This window comes from Monodon monoceros, unplaced genomic scaffold, assembly GCF_005190385.1.
Source record: "Monodon monoceros isolate NGI ecotype Baffin Bay Population unplaced genomic scaffold, NGI_Narwhal_1 Super_Scaffold_8, whole genome shotgun sequence".
Classification (NCBI taxonomy): Eukaryota; Metazoa; Chordata; class Mammalia; order Artiodactyla; family Monodontidae; genus Monodon; species Monodon monoceros.
The window spans coordinates 781490-802311 of NW_021703785.1; the positions used below are offsets into that span (position 1 = coordinate 781490).

Genomic DNA, 20822 nt, shown 5'->3' on the forward strand with positions numbered 1-20822 from the left:
ACGTGCAGATCTCCTGTTTACGCAACTGCCCAGCCAGTGACCTTGGGAGCTCTCGTACTGGAAGTTTGAAAGTTTGCTTAGCCAAGTTACGCAAAATGCAAACGGTACCGGGAAACATGGCACGTCCCGTCTGAGGTGACTGCTTTTTCTAGAAGCATGTCTGCTTTTCCTGGCTGTTTGGCTTGAGGGCCTGGAGCTGGTGCGGCCGGGAGGGCTCGACCTGGGCTGTGACCACTGGAGGAGGGGCGGCCCTCCTGCAGCCCCCCAGCACACACCTCGCTAGCAGGGTAGCAGGGGGGCGGCAGGGGCTAGCCAGAGCTGGGTTCGTGCTCTGGGCTGTGGCCTAGAGGCAGACTCCAGAGCCCCAGCCTGGCGACAGTCACACCCAGGGGCGTGCCCGTGGCTCTGCAGCCCATGTGGTGGGGCCCCCGGGGACGCAGCCGTGAAGCCACGTAGAGAGTCGGTCTTTAGGTCAACATTAAAATGTCCCTGCCGACGAGCCCTGCTGGGCCCTGCCTTCCCAGGGAGCCTGCCTCTCCTGGGAGGTGACTGGGGGCCAGGAGGGCACGCGTGGGGAAGCCCCACCCGACCCTGGGGAGGGGGGCTGGCCTGGCGCCCCTGTGCTCCCAGAACCCTGCTGGTTTACACAGTACTGTTGTGAGCAGCCGGGGGGGCAGCTGGCGGCCTCCAGGACAGAGAAACGCGCTGTGAACAGAAAAGGCCCCTCAGTTTTAAGACTTGGTCTGGGAGCCCTGGCCCATCCTATGTGGGTAGCACTTCCCGAATCCTGAAACCTCCCAGCTGGCGACGGGAATGCAGGGTCCCGGGTTCCAAATGGACCTTCATTTCCCACTTCGGTGGAGCAAAAACAGAAGCAGGATAAGGAATCAACCCAGCTCTAATCACGGCGGGGAGGGAGGCCGGCTCAGAGCCCCGGTGCTGAGAGGAGGGAGAGGCAGGGGCTGCGAGGGGCAGTGGGGGGCTTCACTGGGGGCGCGGCTCCCCCCCGTCCCCTGTCCCCAGCCCGGCTTTCATGGACTTGTCAATCCACTTGAGGAAGTTGGTGACCTTGGTGTAGACGCCGTACTTCCCCTTCCGCGCGCACCCTTCGCCCCAACTGACAATGCCAGTGATGAAGTAGGTGTCCCTGAAGCGGGTGACGTGGGGGCCGCCGCTGTCGCCCTGGCAGGCGTCCTCGGGCTGCGTGTCGTAGCCGGCGCAGAACATGTTGGAGGTGATGGTGAAGCTGCTGGACAGCTTGCAGGTGTTCCTGTCCACGTAGGGCACCTCCAGTATCCTGAGCGTGGACGACAGGCGGCCCCGCTCGTGCGTGCGCCCGAAGCCACTGACGACGCCCGTCTTCTGGGTCAGCAGCGTGGCCTCGGCCCAGTCCTTCTCCGGCAGGCAGGCGGGCGCCACGTTCCTGCGGAACTTGATGGGCGTCTTGAGCCGCAGCACCGCGATGTCGAAGTCGTAAGTCTCCTTGACGAACCGGCTGTGCTTCACGGTCACCTCCACCTCGTGTGCCATCTCGTTGCCCTCCTCCTTCTCCGTGTCCCGGTCGCCTGCGGACGGGGACGTGGCCGTCAGCTGGGGGCCGCGAGGCCCTGCACGTCACTGACGCTTTAAAGCAGTTCCACTTTTTTTCTGCTTAGAGATTGGCACGTGGTCACTAGGAAATGTGAAATACAGGCGACTAGAGCGAGGCCAGTGTGACAGCCTACGGCTTCCCCGCCGGGGGCAGCGGCCACCCTCCCCTGGTCTGCCCGCGGGTGGGGCTGGGCACCGGGTCCTGCCTGCCGGACCTGCCCCCAGCCACGGGGCCAAGTGGGCACTGAGCAGAACCCACATGTGCCATGCGTGCCAAATCTCAGAATGAAAAACTAACTCAAAATACCTCAAGAGGACTTTACAAGCCAATTACAGGTCAAACTGACACTACTTTGGCTATACTGGGTAATGAGGTGTGTTACCGAAATGAGTATCACCTGTGGACTTTAAAACTAGAAGACATAAGGTAACTAGGAAGCTAGACATTACAGCCGTGGCTCGGGCACGTGGCTCGCCCTGGACTGTCATGGAGCAGCTCTAGGGTGTGGTGAGAAGGGGGACGTTAGGAAATAGTCCCCCAGATGCAAATGTGGGGCAGTGGTGGCGGCTGCTCAGACGGCTGGGGGCTCTGGGGGACTTCCCGGAGGAGAGGGCACGGCGGACCCTGCGTGCAGGGGGCAGGGGCGCCCCTCGTCCCCCGGCCTCCCTCTCCCCCTCAGGACCTCAGTATTTGAACTAGCGTTTCTGGCCAGCCTGTCAGTCCTAGTGCCTCTGAAACCCGGGGGCCCCGCACGGTGTGAGCGGCACTCACCTACCCTCACCGTGAACCGCTTGGCCTGCAGGAGACAGTGGGCCGCGGTGAGGACACAGAACTCACTCAGGATGGTGCCCCCGCAGAAGCCCTCGTTCTCCTCATTGACGAGCAGAGCCTGCGACGGGAGGGCCAGAGGTGCCAGGTGGAGCCTGACTTTGAGACCGTTAGCCCAAGCCTCCTCCCCGTCTCCCCACCACAGCGGGCCTGCCCCCCGGGAGGACTCGTGGGGTCTTCGAGCTGGAACGAGGACCAGGCCAGCGCAGCCCCACGCCCACCCCCAGGGGCCGTGCTGCCCTGCGCCGCCCGTTCTTGGAGCGGGCCCACCGTGGACCCCACGGCCCTGCCGAGGGCCCAGCACTACAGCTGAGGGGCTTCTCCCCACCCAGATCCAGCCCCTACCCGTCTGTATTTCCTGGCCCCGGAAGGCCCCTCAGCAGCTCTATGTGCAGAAGAACTGCTGTCTGTTGTCTCTGGTGTGAATTAGGCCCCAGACCAGGCAGACGCCAGGCTCTGGACGAGACACTTGCTACGCTGGGCCTGGGGACGCTTCCACCGTCCGGACCCCCTCCCGCGGCTGTGGGTGCTACCATTCAAGGCCGGTTCCTGGGATCCACGTGGCTGCTCCTGACAGGACGTGGGGCGGGGAACACTCCACCGGGATGGGGTGCTGACTGGGTGAGTGAGAGCACAGACCCTTCCCCTATTTTCCTTCTCCCCAAAGAGCTGGGCTGGCAGATGCCGAGAGAGCGTTTTCTGCTTTCCCTTCTCTGGGGACTCGCCCTTCTCTAAGCAACAGCCATGGGTTGAGAGGGGGCAGGTTAATGAAACTCTCAACAATGTCAAGTTCTAAAAAAACTTTGGAGGACGTTCATGACTGGCATGAAGTCGTGATGTTTTGTTTTTGTTTTTGCATAATTTATCAGCTCATAACCCCACTTGTGGGACAAGTGAGGAGGGTCAGTCTTCCTAAGACTTGGGACACTGACCGTCCTTCCTGGAAACGGACATGAGGCAACTGGCCAAGTCTGGGGACCCTCCCGTGAGGCTCCTCCTGCCCGCTCCCCGGAGAGCCCCATGCGAGCCCCTCTCAGAGCCCCGTGTCCGCCCCCGCCCTGTGGGGAGCCGCCCTCCTTTCCCAGTGGGAATTCACATGCTCCACAGGTACCACGTTCCTGGCCCTCTCACGCAGCAACTTGAATTGTGGGGATTTGGCGGGGGGCTCACCTCCCTTCCTAGGTCGTGATGCCACACGTGAGAGAAGAGGCCCTGGCGCTTTCAGACCCACACGCACAACACCCAGGCAGCCCTGACCCACGACACGCTCTCCGTGGATGGTGACTAGGTTTTGGCGTGTCCTTGCTCGGGCTCGTGATAATTCAGATAAGCGCACACCTGCCTTGTAGCCGGTGAGGGCCAGCTGACGTCATTCCTAAGGGATGTCGGCAGCTCTGGGAATATTACTTGTAGGAGAAGGCATTTTGGCTTTGGACACTTAAAGTCCAAGTGAGGGTTCTGGGTAGAATAGAGGCCCCCAGTTAAATCTGACTCAAGTAAATAGCAAATCATTTTCAGTGTGTGTCCCGTGTGATATTTGGGACATACTCACATTAAAACTTATTTATTGTTTATCTGAAATTCAAATTTAAGTGGAAACCTGTGTTTTCATTTGCTAAGTCTGGCAACTTTAGTCCAAATCAACAACCAAAGAGTGAGTTTTCACCTTTGAAAACAGATGGAAATACTTTTTGCTAAGGTACCGTCTGCCTCATTAGGACTTGGGTGTTTGGGTAAAAAAAATCTACCAAATTAGAAATGAAACAGGGAGAGCAACTCTTTCCGCCTCCCGTCGAACCAAAGAGCAAGCAGAGGCCTCAGGGGAGCTGCCCTCCGCCCACGGCCCGGCCCGCTCCCCCCCCCCCCCCCCCCGCTGCCACCCGAGCTGGAGCCCCTTCAGCCCCTTCTCTGCCTGGGTGGGAGCGGGGGCCGGGCAGAGAGGGCAGAGGCCCGGCCTCTTCAACCTCGGCTCCTTCCGCCGCCGCCCACTCAAGTCTGCTGCGGGCCCGCGTGGGCCGGGTGCCCGGCGGGGCAGCCCCCACCCAGCTCACCGGACGCTGAGCTGCGCGCGGTTACCTGCCAGGGGCACTCCCCGTCTTCGCAGTTCCTCCCGCCCACTATCCGGATCAGGTGGCTCTCGTCCTCCGTGGGGCTGGGCTCTGCCCCGTTGAGGCCCAGCAGGTGGAGGGAGCTCTCGGTGGGGCCCAGGTCTCCGCGGTCGTACTGCTCCGGCACGCCTGCTTCAGGGGCCTCCCCGCTGCCGTGGGCGGCCGACCGCCTGCCGCGTCCCCGGGTGTGCTTCCCGCAGGGGAAGGGCTCTGGAAGAAGGGCAGTCGGGCCTTAGCCTCGCGGAGGCCTCCCTGCAGGGCCCACGCAGGCCACTCCGAGGAGGAGCCCGAGAAGCGGGCCCTGGGGGAGTGGGGCGCCCTGTGTCCTGCTAGGGCTGGGCTGCGGGTGGGAGCCCTGACCTCTGGCCGGCCAGCGTGCAGACGCGCGTAAGGGGCTCTGCGTCTACTGGGACGCCTATGGAAGTCGGGTGGCTGTGGCAGGGCAGAGGACCGTGGGGCTGCGGGGGACACGACTGGTACGTGGAGACCAGGATGGCAGACAGGGGGCTGGGGCGCTCAACCCCTATAGTTCTCTTAGCCCCGCTGTGTGTTGGAAAACATTTCCTAATGAAACGCTGAAGAGAAAGAAGTGTTCTGGGCAGGACGAGCGGCATGCGGAGCTTTGTCAGGAACAGCTGAAGGATGACAGCAACCCTTACAAGCGCCAAGCAAGGGAGGGGCCAGGAAAGACCAAAAAGCGCCCTTTCGTATCCTTACCAACTACGCAACCGAGGCAGAGCGGGGGCGAAGCAGAACAGAGGCAGGGGAGCTGGGGGCCGCACATCTGAGGCCGTCCCCCGTGTGTGTTCTGGTGGCGCTTGCCCCGCAGGGCCCACGGGTGCGCTGGGAGTGTGCTCGCTCGCTCGCTCGCAGAGGAGAGCTCTCCCCACGCCAGCCGCCTCTGCCTTAGCATTTGTGATCAGTGCGCCCTGAAGTTCTGCACCAGCTCGTCCATGACTTAGAACAGAACTTTCTGCACCAGGAAGTAGTTTACCTGATTTTATTTTCAAACATCAAACTTTATTTTAAATTGATCTGTAATTATTCCTGGAATTAAAAAAATTTTGCAAGCATGTCAAGCAATGACTTCAATTAAAATATTTTTGGGGGGGCTTCCCTGGTGGCACAGTGGTTGAGAGTCCGCCTGCCGATGCAGGGGACATGGGTTCGTGCCCTGGTCCGGGAAGATCCCACATGCTACGGAGCAGCTGGGCCCGTGAGCCGTGGCCGCTGAGCCTGCGCGTCCGGAGCCTGTGCTCCACAACGGGAGAGGCCACAGCAGTGAGAGGCTCGTGTACCGCAAAAAAAAAAAAAAAAAAAAAAATCTCATTACCAATAGAAATGTAAATCTCACTGTCCTCTACCTGTTGAGAGATTTAATTTTACACAATTGCCACTGCCCTGGAATATGCCCACCTCTACAGTGGGCCCGGGACTCTGCATTCCTCACCACCCCAGATAATGCCAAGGCTGCGGGCCAGCTGGGGCCTGCTGGAGGAGGAGCTGGGGTCACCCCAAGAAGGAGCCCGAGTTGAGAGGGGCACGGCCGGCCCCCGCCCCACAGCAGAGGAGTCCCGGTCAGGCAGGACTCCCCATGGGGTGTGAGACGGGGCCTCTCCCACCACCAGGACCCCCAGGACCCAGGCCCTCACTCAGCCCTCCGTGAGCTTCTGGGCCAGATGCATGGCATCTGGCTTTTATCACGGAAAAAATCTTCTGTTAACATCAGGACCCACACAACCCAAAACGGTGCTGGAGGGCCCTGGGTTCCCCTTCTGGCCCCTGCACCCCCTCCCCGGCTCCTCGGCCGGCCCACGGCTCTGGCCCTTGAAACTCCAGCCTCCCAAGACCCTGCCCTTCCGAGAGGGACAGGGACACCATCGTGGCAGCTGCAAAGTGGCCACTTGGGATTTGCTGCGAGCCGGGCACTGGGCAAAGAGACCTCCACGCGTTACCCTCACGCTCCACGTGCCCCCAGGAGAGCTGACAGCACTGGCCCGTTTCTCAGGCGGTTCACAGAAACAGTGGGTCTGTCTCCAAACCACGAGCCCCACCGGGAGCCCAGCCTGCGCCCCTCCTACCTGTGGAGACGCAGGACTTGCCGTCGTCGCCCAGGTCGTACCCGCTGGCGCACGAGCACAGCACCGCGCTCCGCTCCTCCCTGCAGAACTGGTCACAGCCCCCGTTGTCCAGGCTGCAGAGCTCACGCGTGGCTGCGGAAGAGCCGGGAAGCTGAGGGTGCGGCCCTCCCGGGACGTGCCGTCACCCGCCGGTGCCACGGTGCCCACCAGCCGGCGCCCCGGGCAGGCCCCTCCCCTGCCCACGTGGGGCCCCGGGGGCCAGGGAGCCCACACAAGCCCAGGGAAGGCCTGGAGGCTGGAGGGTCTCAAGTTCAGCCCTAAGAAGGGAGTGGCGGCGCTGGCCAGCGAGGTGGGAGCTCAGGCCGAGCCGAGAGTAGACCACGGCGTCCACTCTGAGGCCTCAGTCCCCCGTGGCATAAAGCACCTGGGGTCCATCCCCAGACAGGGGTCTGGCTCCCGTGCGGCGGGAAGGAGGGGTGGTAGCCACGTCCCGGACTCAGGCCAGCTCCCAGTTGGCCGTCGGTCTCCAGCTGTGTGATTGGGGCACGTTATTTAAACCCCACGGCCTGTCGCGTCCCTTGTAAAGGGGTGGAGACCACCCAGCCCCCAGGAGCGCTGTCCAGGTCCCGCGAGGCACCGGGCACAGGGGCCCTCACCTCCGGACTGTGCCAACGTGCACCGGACATCAGGCCCCAGACTCACCAGTCATGCCGCCCTGGCAGCTGACTTTACATTTCGCCACTGGGTTTTGATGAAAGAATAGTTACGGGGCAAACATTAAAGACATTTTAGAAAACATTCCTGACAGCCCCAGCGTCAGCAAAACGGTATTTGGGGAAGCTGCTCTGGACGGTGGATGGAAGGGTGCACGACTGATACTCCCACTGGGGAAAACTCAGAAGTATCCAATCGAAGAGCATGCTCTGAAGATTAAAGATTAAGAAATTTAAAAAGAAGCTTGAATTTTTCTCCTCAGGGAGAAACTGGCCTAATTCTAACCTAATTTTTATTAAAAGTTAATCACTGTATCAGGAAAACTCAGTGGTTTTTCCACGCAGAATTAATTGTACCAAATGTTTATATAATAATGTTATAGAATTGGACAATCCTGATCATTCAGCACTGACATTCGCACGAATTTCCAGGATGCTGACAAGCAGGAGAAACATCCTCCTCCGAGGAAAGAAACGTCGGTTCTCGTTTCCAGGTGAAGGGGCCCCACCCTTCGGGAACGTTCGTTCCACAGCCGCTCCTCAGAGGGGCAGAGGAGTGCCTGGTATCCCGTCCTCCACGCTGGGGACTCTGACTCGTGTTCCGCTGCCTGCAGCGGCACAGCCTCACGGAGCACAGGCTGAAGCCCACGTGACCGAAGAGGGTTTCCCTGGGCCTCTAGCTTCTTCCCGCATTCCCACCTGGCCTCGGCAGGGGGCTCTGACCTGAAGGTCCACCAAGAAGAGGAACTCACGTGATTCACAGTTTTGGCCTTCAAATCCTTCCAAACAGGTGCATGTGTATTCCCCGAGGCCATCTTTACATATGCCCTGATTCAGGCAAGGACGGCTTTCACACTGGTCACCATCTGCGCAGAAAACATTTGGAAACCACAGCTTGCAGGCAATTCCCCTCATCGTGGAAACGATTTTGCTGGTTGATTCTGGCGCCTGGTTCTCAGCTAACTTGAATGAACCTGGGATTCTTCCTGTTTTCCTGTAAACAAGCTGTCCTGTCTGGACTTCGTTACCACTGCCCCCCCCCCGCCCCCCCCCCCCCCCCAAGCTTTGTGGCTACGTGCACATGATACCTCTATCTAGCTGGATTGCTGACTGAGTTTTCCAATTTTTGCTGAGACCTCTGACCGTGTTTTTACAATCACTGACAACGTTTATCCATCACAGAGCGGAGCCCTGTGCTGGTGACCACATGGGGTCAGCTGGAAGGAGGGAGGATAAGTGATGGCTGGACACTTGTTTCTGGGCTGGGCATCGACAAGACGGTTCCTATTTCCAATGGTTTGGGTGTAAAAGGAGAAGGAAAAGTTCCTGTACAGCACTAATATGGGACTTCACATTTCTTGGGGCATTTGTACAATACAATTTAGAGACAGGTCCAGTTGTCATTCTGAGAAACCTGAATACTGTTACCAGAATGAAAACATTAGTTATGATAAATACCATTTCAGACGCTATAAGCATTAAATCAAGGTGGTTACCTTATGAGAGGACCCAGTGTTTCAGACTCCTATTTTTTGTTTCTACCTAATATACTTGGGTTTAAAAAAATTATCATGGAATTTGGTATCCTCAAATGGGAATGAACCGATTTAAATGTATATAAGTAACAAAACTAGAATTAGTATAAAGCTACTATAAAAAACTATTTTACGATCACTATTATGGAAACACTCAGAGGGGAAAAGTCTTAGATAAGTAAAACTTAAACAGGAGCAGAAAGGAAATTCAGGAAAATCTTCAAAGTTTGAATACAGTCTCTCCCGATTTAAATACCCTGATGAACCCCTCTCACTCAAGACTGAAACAGAAGACATCTCACCTTTGTATATATTCCAGAATTCATTCTAAAAGGGAAAAAAAATTTTAAATGCATTATGGAAAAGAGACATTTTACACCAATAACAGCGACAATCTAGTAACTCAAGCGAATAGGCTATTTCCCAAGCAGAGGTCATTTTCTGGAACAAAATGCCCTAGAACTATTCAACCTGAAAGGGAAATGTTTTCAGATCTCCTGCATTTGTAAAGCTGTGGCTTCATTCATCTTTTTTTTTTTTAATACAATACATGTTTGTGTAATAAATGATCATATCCCAATACAGCCTAGCGTCCATTTTCTTGCCTGCTCACACAGTTGAACATGGCATCTGGGAAACATTTTGTAATATTAAATGTACTTTTCTAACTTTCATCCTAGCAAAATCACTAACGGTATGATCACAATCAAGATTTTCACATTATTTGCTTCAACTGTTAAGTAATTCGAAATTAGATTACTTTTCTTGAACCACAAAAGTTTCTATATAGGTTTTATTTGTTTGTTTTTCACTAATCTCAGTTTGGAGAAACTGTGCTGAGACAACAGCAACTGAAGTAAAATCTCTAAAGTAATTGCTTAGATTCAGAAGCAAACCGTACACTTTATGTATCACATGCAAACACTGTAATAAATTCATAATGACAAATAATTGTAATTCTAAGACAAAGTATTCTAATTTCATCATATACAACATTATCATATAATTTTTTACTATCTCTTAAATCAATACCTATATCCAGGCTTTTATATGAAGAATCAGTGTTATACTTCACACATATTACATCTAGACCTACATGTATATCAATTTAAGATTAATATGAATCATTTAATATTACAAAATGTTTCCCAGATGACATGCTCGATCATCTTAATTGCACTTTATTAAATATTGAAAATTTATTTTCAAATTAATTACCAAGAAATGGATTGTACCAAAAATGGTTTGCTCTATTTGCTACCCCCAAGCCAATCAATAAAGTGGTTTTACATTAAGATACCTGGGTCAAAGATTCAAAACAGGATCAGATGCTTGGAGAATAATCATTATGTTACTTGAAAAAAAAGATAATTGGTAATTAGTTTAAAATAGGGCATCAAGAGCCTATGTAACACTGAAAAGAAATGTTCATAGTCTTAAAACAATTTTTCTCTATCTATAGTAGGTTAATTAGTGTCTCCCCTACTCCCCGGCCCCAACTTAGGTGCAACCTCAGAATTTGACTTTAATGGAAAGAGGGTCTTTGCAGATGTAAATAAGTTATGGATCGAGAACAGCTCGTACTGGATTAGGGTGGACCCCCAATCAATGAGAGTGTCCTTACAAGAGACATAAAATATCACACAGGCCACACAGAGAGAAGGCTGTGTGAAGGTGCAGGCAGAGAGTGGAGTGATGTATCTACCGGCCAAGGAACAGCAAGGGCTGCTGGTCGCCCCCAGAAGCTGGGCGAGAGGATGGAACAGATCCTCCCTCAGACCTTCCAGAAGGAACCAAGCCTGGTGACACTTTGGTTTCGACTTGTGGTCTCCAGAACTGTGAGAGAGTAAATTTCTGTTGTTTTAAGACATCCAGTTTGGGGTGCTTTGTTACAGAAGGCCTAAGAAATGACTACACTGTCTTTTAAATTTTTTATTTAAAAATTTATCACACAGTAAAACTGACTTTGGTGTACAATTCTATAAAAGCCAACACATGTATAGATTTGTATAATCACCGCCACAACCGAGACGCAGAACAGCTCCATCTCCCCCAACCTTGCCAGCCACTGGCCACCCCCGCTCCGAATGCCCAGCACGAGTCTGCTCTGCGTCACTACAGTCATGACGTCTTGAGAATGTCCTGTAAATGGACTCATACGTGATGTAACCTTGTGAACCTAGCTTCCTTCATTCTAGTGCCTCTGAACCTGAAATGCATTCGGGTTACTGTGCATGTCGATCGTTTGTGCTCATTCACGGATGAGCAGTGCCCCACTGTGTGGCGAACCACGCTTTGTTTATCCATTCACCCAACAAAGGACATTTGTACTGTTTCTAGTTTTCGGCAATTATGAATAGAGTTGCTATAAACATTTATGTACAGGTTTTGTTGAAAAAGTTTTCAATTCTCTACAGTAAATACCCAAGAATGGGATTGCTGAGTCACATGGTAACTTTATAAGAAACTGTCAAACTGGTTTTCAGACTGGCTGTACCATTTTGCGTGCCCACAGCAATGTATGAGCTGTGGTCGCTCCACATCTTCACCAGCACTTGGTTTTTATTCTAGGTGTCTAGTGGCATCTCGTTGTGGGTTTTTTTTTTTTTTTTGGGGGGGGGCGCACCTTGCGGCATGTGGGACCTCAGTTCCCTGGCCAGGGATCGCACTCATGCCCCCTGCAGTGGAAGCATGGAGTCTTAACTACTGGACCACCAGGAAGTCCCTCATCATGGTTTTAATCTGCATTTCTATAATGGCTAATAATATTGAATATCTTCTCGTATGCTTATTTGCCATCCATGTATCCTCTTTGCTGAAGTGTCTGTTGAAATCTTTAACTCACTGTATTTAATTGGGTTGTTTATTTTCTTCTGTTGACTTGTGAGGGTTCTTTATATATTCTGACCACAAAACTTTTGGCAGATATGTGATTTGCAAATATTTTCTTAGTCAATAGCTTGTATTTTCATTCTCTTAATGTTTTTCACAGAGCAAAAGTTTTAAATTTAGAATAAGTCTAATTTATCTATATACTTTTTATGGATTATACTTTTGGTGTCACGTCTAAGAATTTTTGCCTAACTTAACTTTCTGTCATGAAAATTTTCTCCTAAAAGTTTCCTGTTTTATCTTTAGAGCTATATGGTCCATTTTGAGATAATATTTGTATAGTTGTGAGGTTTAGGTCAAAGCTGACCTTTTTTTGCATACAGATGTAGAATTATTCCAATACCATTTATTGAAAAAGAGAATTCTTTTTCTATTGAAATGCTTATGCATCCTTGTCAAAATCAATTGGCCAAGGACTTCCCCAGTGGTCCAGTGGGTAAGACTCTGTGCTCCCAATGCAGGGGGCTCAGGTTCGATCCCTGGTAGAGGAACTAGATCCCGCATGCATGCCACAACTAAAGATCCCGCATGCATACTGCAACTAAAGATCCCGCGTGCGGCAACGAAGATCCCGCATGCTGCAATAAGACCCGGCACAGCCTAAATAAATATTAAAAAAAAATCAACTGGCCATATTTGCATGGGTCTATTTATGGACTTTCTATTCTGTTCTTTTGATCTGTGTGTTTATCCCTTTACCAATACCACACATCAATATCGCTACGATTTTATTTATTTATTTATTTATTTATTTTTGGCTGCTTTGGGTCTTCATTGCTGTGCGCGGGCTTTCTCTAGTTGTGGGGAGCAGGGGCTACTCTTCGTTGCAGTGCATGGGCTTCTCACTGCAGTGGTTTCTCTTGTTGCGGAGCATGGACTCTAGGCACACAGGCTAGTTGCAGCACTCGGGCTCAGTAGTTGTGGCTCATGGGCTTAGCTGCTCCGCGGCATGTGGGATCTTCTGGGACCAGGGATTGAACCTGTGTCCCCTGCACTGGCAGGCGGATTCTTAACCACCGCGCCACCAAGCAAGTCCCTTATCTCTATGATTAATGTAGATTTACAGTAAGTCTTTAAATCAGGTAGTGTGATTCCTCCAATTTTATCTTCTTTCTCAAAATTGTTTTAGCTATTCTAATTCCTTTGTTTTTCCATATTACAAATATTGAATCAACTTGTCTTTATCTGATGGAAGTTTGGCACTGCATTAAATCTATATATCAAATTGGGAAGAGTCAATATTTTAATATGTTATGACTTTCAAACCATGAACATTCTATGTCTATTTATTTAGGTCCTCTTCCTTTCGTTAGCGTTTTGCAGATTTCAGCATATAGGTCGTGTTTTATTAGATTTACACATAGATATTTTTCTTTGGAGCAACAGTAAGTGGCATTAATTTTTTTGTTTGTTTCTAACTGCACATTACTACTACACAGAAATACAATTAATATTTGTGTGCTGACCTTGTATTCTGTGACCTCGCTAGACACATACATTTTAGGAGTATTTTTTCCAGATTCCATGGGATTTTCTATGTAGATAATCATGTTACTTGCAAATAGGGAGTTTTATGTCTTTATCTTGGTTTATTGTTATACCTTCCTTATGGCTAGGGTTTCCAGTACAATGTTGAATTGGGAGTATTAGAAATGGACATCCTTGCCTTTTTCCCAGTATTAGAGGGAAAGCATTCAGTTTTCACCATGATATCAGTTGTAGGTTCCTTGTTAATAATCCTTATCATGTTGAAGAAGTTCCCTTTTAATTGTAGTTTGCTGAAAGGTTTCTTTTTAAATAACTGTTTTATTTACTTATTTAAAAATATTTATTTTTAAATATTTATTTATTTTTGGCTGCACTGGGTCTTCGTTGCGGCATGTGGGATCTTTTAGTTGCGGCACGCGTGCATGATCTCATAACCCTACCAGGGATCAAATCCCTGCCCCCTGCATTGGGAGCACAGAGTCTTACTCACTGGACCACCAGGGAAATCACTGAAAGGTTTTTTATCATGAATGGATGTTGAATCTTGTCAGGTGCTTTTTCTCTATCAGTTGATATGATTATGTGGATTTTTCTTCTTTAAACTGGTGGATTACACTATTGATTTTCAAATACTGAGCCAGCCTTGTGTGCCCCAGATAAACCCACTTGGTCATTGTGTATTCTTCTTTTTTAACATATATTGCTTTATTCAATTTGCTAATAATTTGTTGAGAATTTTTATAAGAGGTTCATGAGAAATGTTGTTATATAGCTTTCTTTCTTTCTACCTTCCTCCCTCCCTTCTTCCCTCTTTTTCTCTTTCTTCTGTTTTTGTGGGTTTTGGCATCAGGGCAATGCTGATAGAAAACAAACTTAAAAGTGTTCCCTTTTCGTTTCTAGAAGAGATTACACAGAATTGGTGTTATTTCTTCTTTAAATGTTTGGTAAAACTCACCAGTGACACAGCCTGGACCTGGACATTTCCTTTACAGAAGGTTTTTAACTAAGAAGTTGAATTTGCAGATATCTCTGTTGTACTATGTGTTTTGGTAATTCATGGTTTTGAGGAATTGGTCCATTTCATCCAAACTGTGAAATTCCATCCAAATTTGTGCATGGAGTTGTTCATTGTATTCTCTTATTATCCTTTTAACATATGCAGGGTCTGTAGTAATATCTCTTCTTTCATTCCTGATACAATTCATGTGCTTTTTTTTGCCAATCTTGTTAAATTTTATCAGTTTTACTGATTTTCTCTATTATTTCAAATTATTTCTTCAATTTTATTGATTTGTCCTCTTTTGAATTTATTTTGCCTTTTTTTTGTCTGTGTGTCTTAAGGTGGAAGCTTAGATTATCAATTTGAGAACTTCTTTTCCTATAAAAACATTTCATGCTATAAATTTCCCAATAAGCACTGTTTAGCTGCATCTCACAGATTTTGTATGTTATATATTCATTTTTGTTCAGCTGAGAGTATTTTCTTTTCTTTTTTCAAAAAAATTATTTATATATATTTTTATTTTTGGCTGTGTTGGGTCTTACTTGCGGCACACGGGATCCTTGTCACAGCATGCGGGATCTTTCGTTGCGGTGCGCGGGCTTCTCTCTAGTTGTGTCGTGTGGGTTTTCTCTCTCTAGTTGTGGCGCACGGGCTCCAGAGCATGTGGGCTCTGTAGTTTACAGCATGTGGGCTCTCTAGTTGAGGCGCGTGGGCTCAGTAGTTGTGGCGCATGGGCTTAGCTGGCCCATAGCATGTGGGACCTTAGTTCCCCAACCAGGGATCAAACCCACGTCCCCTGCACTGGAAGGTGGATTCTTTACCACTACACCACCAGGGAAGTCCAGAAGTATTTTCTAGCTTCCCTTGAGACTTCTTCTTTGACACGTGGATTATTTAGAGAATTCCCTGGCGGTCCGGTGGTTAGGACTCTGAACTTTCACTGCTGAGTGCGTGGGTTCAAACCCTGTTTGGGGAACTAAGATCCCACAAGCTGTGCAGCATGGCCAAAACAAACAAACAAACAAACAAACAACTTAGCTCTTTAAAATTATAAGTATGGTAGTTCTAAGGAAGTAAGGAAGAGTGTTTGGGAAATGATGCTTAGGAAAAAGGCAGAACATGAACTTGGCACTACAATTATTTTTATAGTTTAAAAAAACTGTTAAGTGTACGTGAATTAAAGGAACATTTTAAAAATAAAAACAGTTCCTGAAATTATGAATAACTTTTTAAAAGAGATAAATCATTCACTTGGTAACAAGGAGTAAAAATGAATTCTTAATTCCTCTTCTCTCTTCTGGTGGCTGAAATGAACTACGGTAGTCAAATGGATAGCAACACAAGAATTCCCTTGCAGACCTTGACCTTTTGCAGGAATGCAAAGATGTCTGAGTCATACAACTTACCAATTATTATTTTCTAGACAGAAGTGCCAACTATTGTGCTTTTCAGTGTATCAGTGGTTGCCACATTCTCCTTACCTTCAGGTCTCATGGCAGGAAACAGAAGTACTTCCTTGATGTTACCATAGACTGTGAGAAACACGGTGATGCAGCCAATGTCCATGCCACAGCCAGATGGGGGGGCAGCCTGGATTCCAGGCGGTATAGAAGTTTTCATCTATGAACATCATCCTCGTTGGTGGCTCTGGCCTGTTGTTTAAAAGCCTCTGGCTGCTGTTTGGGACTATGTAACCCAGTGTAAGCACTGCACACTTCCCTCCTCATGACAAGCAGCTCAATCTGCTCTGTGAGACCCAGAGCATTCTGTCTGGCTGTTATCTGTGGGCGATCACCGATGAGTGGGTCACTGCTGCAAGCCACTTTCAGGGACTCTGACAAGTTTAGCAAGGAGTCTGCCCGTGGTCTAAGGTTGAGGACATTCAGCAGTTTTTGCGACACAGATGTGATCAATAATTTTTTCAGTCTCTTCCGTTCTGAAGAGGTTAGTTTCCGGCAGCTTCACTCCCAGGTTTTTCTTGAGCCCTTCTATTGTGCTCATTCTCCAGAAGGGTGGGGTGGAGTCCATCTCATGGGTTTGGCCTGCTGGGCTGACTGGGTGGTGGGTGGTCTTGTAACTGCCCATAACATGTTCAGCATCCCTGATATGATATCCATGATTTCACGAGATCATAATCGGCCAGGTAAAACTCACGAGTGGTGAGTTCGAGTCAAACCGTCTGGAACTGGCATCCAACATCACAAACGCAGTCAATGCCACCAACTACCAGCATTTTACAGTTGGAGTTCTGGAGCAGTTCTTACACGTAGTTCATGTCCAACTTGCTGTGCCAGGTGATGGAAAGCTTGGTCACAGCTCCCCGTGAAGCGGCATTCAGCATGGGAAGTTCATCTAGGAACCCCAACTCTTCCAAGAAACTTATTCTACACGTGATCATCTTGGCGTGCGGGACACACTTCTTCCTCACAAAGTCACTCTGGCTGGAGTCAGAATCTCCGATGATACCGCCTTTCCTCGCCTTTCGGCCAAAGGGGGATGAGGTGCCCGTGGAAGCAAGAAGACAGTAATGCAAGTCTGTGGAGCTGAGGGACTCTCGGCTCTGCTCCTCGTTCTTCCCAGGATTCTCTGGACTCCACAAGGCAGTCTGCTGTAGACTTGAGTAAATTCTTCTTCCGACTGAACATTTCTCCACTCAGCCATGGCTTGCAAGTGGACCTGTCCTCCAAGGGCACAGCTCTTCTGCCACCTGTAAGGTGAGCCAGGCCGGTGGCGTCCAGGCTGCCGCGAGCAGGCGGGAGTCTACATGAGCCTGTGTGGCACGGGTCCCCCAGCGCCCAGACTCCGCTGGACACTCCACTGCGGGCCCGTGGTGTGGACGGGCCCGCTCTGCGAGGTGTGGACAGGTCCGCCATCTGCGGCCAGGCTGTCTCTCGTGGGCTCCTGCTTGGCCTCCTTCTCCGCCACTTTCTCCTCAGCCTTCAGGCGTCTTCAGCTCGCGGTTGCTCAGTTTTGGCTCGCGGCCGTCCACCTCCACCTCGGCCCCTGCACCGCAGCCAAGCCGCGCCACGGCCTGACGCAAAGTGCCACACGACAGCACGACGGGAGGTGGCTAACGGACCTCAGAAACTTCCGGGGCAGCATCGTAGGCCCCACCTCTTCCGGGGAGGGGCGGGTGCTTTCGCGCCGCCGCCGCCGCCGCCGCCGCCGCCGCCGCCGCCGCCGCTGCTGCGCAGGCACAGAACGGGGCCTCGACGCCGCGTTCGTCCTGCGCCTGCGCACCGACCCACCCTGCGGTCTCAGGACCAGAGCCCTTTGGCGAGTATGGCGGCGGCTGAGTGGGCGAAGCGCCGGGGCCTGGGGTCCTTGTGCACTGCCGAGGCCGACAGCGCGTTTTTAGATAAACATTTTGCGTTTTAAGGTGGACCTGACAGCGCTTCAGAAGCCCCCGCAGCCCTGTAAGTGCGTCCTGGCCGCGCCGCCCCTTACCGTCTTCTCCGTGTCCTCGAAGACCTCGCGGGCCTCCTCATACGAGCAGGCCTCCTCTAGGCACTCCCTTTCCAGGTTTCCCTTCTTCACCTCCTCCAAAAACGAGTTGGCCCTGCGGACTCTCTGCAGGACGCTGTGGGCCTGGTCCCGGGGCAGGAACACTGTGGTGGGGAACGCGGCTGTCACGTGCTTGCCCACATGCGGTCCCGTCCTCGGGCCACCCCCGCCCCCGCGAGTGACGGGTCAGACGCCTGCCCCGTCCTGCACGCGCACACCCGGCCCCGCGCTGAGACCCGAGCCCTCCTTCTGGAGCTCGCCCTTCGGTCCCTCTTGCCTCCCCTGGCCTTCCACTCCGTTCTGTGGCTCAGCTGTTTCCCTCCGCGCCCCCTCCCCACCCTTCAAGGTCTCAGCTCTGCGTTAGGTGGGGAGGTGACACGGTTTTGCACGATCTACAATTAGAAGTATGATTTGTTTCAAGTCCCAGGACACACGTACACAAGAGTAAAACAAAGTTTCAAGAAATAGCGCTTACTATTATTTTCTACAAAACAGTACTTGTGACAAAATTTTCTACTTCTGTCCTGTTTCATTAAAAAAAAAAAAAAAAAAGCCCACTAAATTGACCTGCCAGTTAAAGTGTGCTGGCTCAGAGATCTCCCCCATCAGGGATCTCTCCCCTCTCCCCTCAGTAGTCCCTTCCGAGCTGCCTGGGTCTCCCCGGTCTCACCCACTCCTCTTCCCCTTTTCACTGTGCTGTGGGAGGCCCTCAGGTCCTTTTCTTGGCGCTCTGCCCTGCTCTCTGCCTCTTTTCTGCTGGGGAATTGAGAGTCTCACCATAAGGAAGATGACTCTCCAAGTTGGTATTTCTAGTCCCAACTTCCATCGTGAGCTCTGTGTTTTCAGCTCTCTCACAGCGATGGATGTCTGCCCTCACATCAGAACTCCAGACTCCCCATGTCTGAAACTAAAAAACAGGACTGCAGAATCGAACTGTCTTGAGTGGCAAATGCATCTTGGTCGCCTACTACTGAATATTGGCAAGTGGGAATTAGATACCTACTTCTTAGAGTTGTTTTAAAGAGTGTATAGAACTCCGAGTGTTCACTCGATCCTACCTCAAGCTACTTTCCCTTCCAAATTCCCCATTTCTTTTAGTGGCACCTATGTTTTCCCAGCAAGGCCAGGCCCACGTTTGTTCTGTTGTGGGCCCATCCTCCATTATTCCAAACACCTGCTCCTCCAGGGAGCGCTTGCTTTGAAATACAAGCCACACACCCATTCCTCCCCTCCCTCCTTCCCCTACCTGGTCCCCGCCCCCCCCCCCCCGTTTGGTTTGTTTCTCTTTCTCACTTTTCACCCTTTCCTTCTCCCACGTGCCTGGGCCCCTGAACTTCCACGTCACCCAGAGTGCAAACATGCAGACAGGCCCCCGGGGCTGCCTCCACTCTGCTCTGTCCTTTCTGGCTTCGTCTCTTGGACAGGTCTGGAGTCCCAGAAAGCCTAGAGCCCCCTGGCGGAGCCAGCCTGAGGGTGGTGGCACTGGCTGTCATCCTCTTCCCTGCCATGGAAGCTCCTCTCTGCCTGTGACCCCCTAGCCTCTGTGCTCGCAGTTTGCTCTGGCAGAGGAAGGGGGCTTCTCTCTGTCTCTGCCACTGCCCCCCTCCCCCTTCCTCCATCTCCCTCCCTCTCTGTCTCTGTCTCTCTCCCTCCTTCTCTGCCCATGTTTCTGTCTGTCTTTGTGATCTGTGATCTGCGGTCTGACTCTCCACCCACAGGGAGGCACACCTGGCCCTAAGATACGCTTGGCTGAAACCACCAAGCCAGGCTCTCGTGCCAGCCTCCCACAGGGGGTGGGCACCCACTCTCCACACTGTGGAAGTTCAGGGGCATCGCCCTGACCCCTCACCCTCTCTCCTCCTCCCCAGGGCCACCCCTGCAGTCTGCAGGGTGAGGGGCACTTACCACTTGCCCCCGGCAGCAGGAGGCCAGCCAGGGAGGCGCCGAGAAGGAAGAAGCACAGCCAGCTCGCCATGGTGTGGCCGAGGACAGCACTCCGTCCCCGCCGTGACAGGCCTCTGGAGCAAGGTTCACTCACCCTGGCCGGAGGGTGGCTGGGTGTCCTTCTGTTTATCACAGCCTCCTGATTGGAGCCTGGGCCTGCCCGGTGGCAGGGGAGGTGGGGGGAGGTTAGGGGCAGGCGACCGCACTGAGGGCATGGTCACCCTGGCCTGTGTAGCGTGGGGAGGTCCTGGCCCGACCTCGTCCTTGTCAGGAACCGTGTCCGGGGGGCCTGCTGTGGGCACAGGAGCTCTTTGTTCTGAGAGAGAAAAAAACGTCATTGTATAGTTTTCAGACGTTTATGTCTAGCTCTGTTTTTGTTCTCACAACCACGATAAAAGCCAAGTATCATTTGCCCATCTTTTCTCTAGGACAGGTTTAGAGAGAGGTGGAGCGTTAGTCCATGGCCGTGTGTGGTGGACGCGGGGTTAGGACCCGGGGCTTTCTGCCCACGCTGGGTGGGAGGTGTGTGCACCACACGGGCCCCTGGGCCGATCTGCCAGCCAGGAACCTCCCCTCCCTGGAGTGGCAGGTGTGGGACATGGCCTGAGCTTCTCAGCTGACCGGGGCTCTGCAGCAGAGTCAGGCTCTGGAGGAAGAGGCCTGGGAACTGCTGGTGGGGTGAGTGCTTGTGCTGGGAGATGAGGGGGTTGTGCTGTGTTCCACGCGCCGAGCACACCTGATGCTTCCCACATATGACACCCTGGTCGCTTGGCTTGTTCGCTGCTCTGTCCAGCACGGAGAGGGGTGTCTGGCACACAGTAGGTACTCAGTAAACACCAGTGGACTGAACGAATCGGTGGTGTCCCAGAACGCTCCTGCTGGGCGCCCAGGCCAGGCTGGTCTTTCGCAGGGTGGTCAGTGTGATGTGCAGAGCCTGGTCCCTGGGCCTGGCTCGCCTGGTCTCTGTGCTGCCCTGTCTCTGCACTGCTGGGCGTGTGGGGCGAGACTGGATTCCCCGCGCCTGGTGAGGGGAGATGGTCCGTGCAGGTGATGCACTGCGGCGTGGCCTGGCACTGCGCCCACCGCAGCAGTGAGGCCGGGGAAAGCAGGGCAGAGCCAGCAGCCCCCCCCATGA

The 20822-nt window shown here is 52.0% G+C and overlaps 1 protein-coding gene across 2 annotated transcripts; it reads right to left on the bottom strand.

Moving 5' to 3' along the window:
- Positions 1-793: 793 nt before the first annotated feature.
- F10 (coagulation factor X) lies at positions 794-19802 on the bottom strand. Of its 2 annotated transcripts, XM_029210414.1 has the most exons (8): positions 19649-19802; positions 17687-17847; positions 9159-9183; positions 8074-8187; positions 6609-6740; positions 4496-4737; positions 2363-2480; positions 881-1565 (listed from the first exon to the last, which is right to left on the bottom strand). In XM_029210414.1, exons 1-8 carry the CDS (start codon positions 19716-19718, stop codon positions 985-987), a joined length of 1443 nt encoding a protein of 480 aa, XP_029066247.1. In that variant the 5' UTR covers positions 19719-19802; the 3' UTR covers positions 881-984. The 2 variants fall into 2 exon arrangements, with proteins under 2 accessions (XP_029066248.1, XP_029066247.1); XM_029210415.1 differs by lacking the exons at positions 9159-9183; positions 17687-17847; positions 19649-19802 and adding an exon at positions 15721-16422 and having other exon boundaries at positions 794-1565.
- Positions 19803-20822: the final 1020 nt, after the last annotated feature.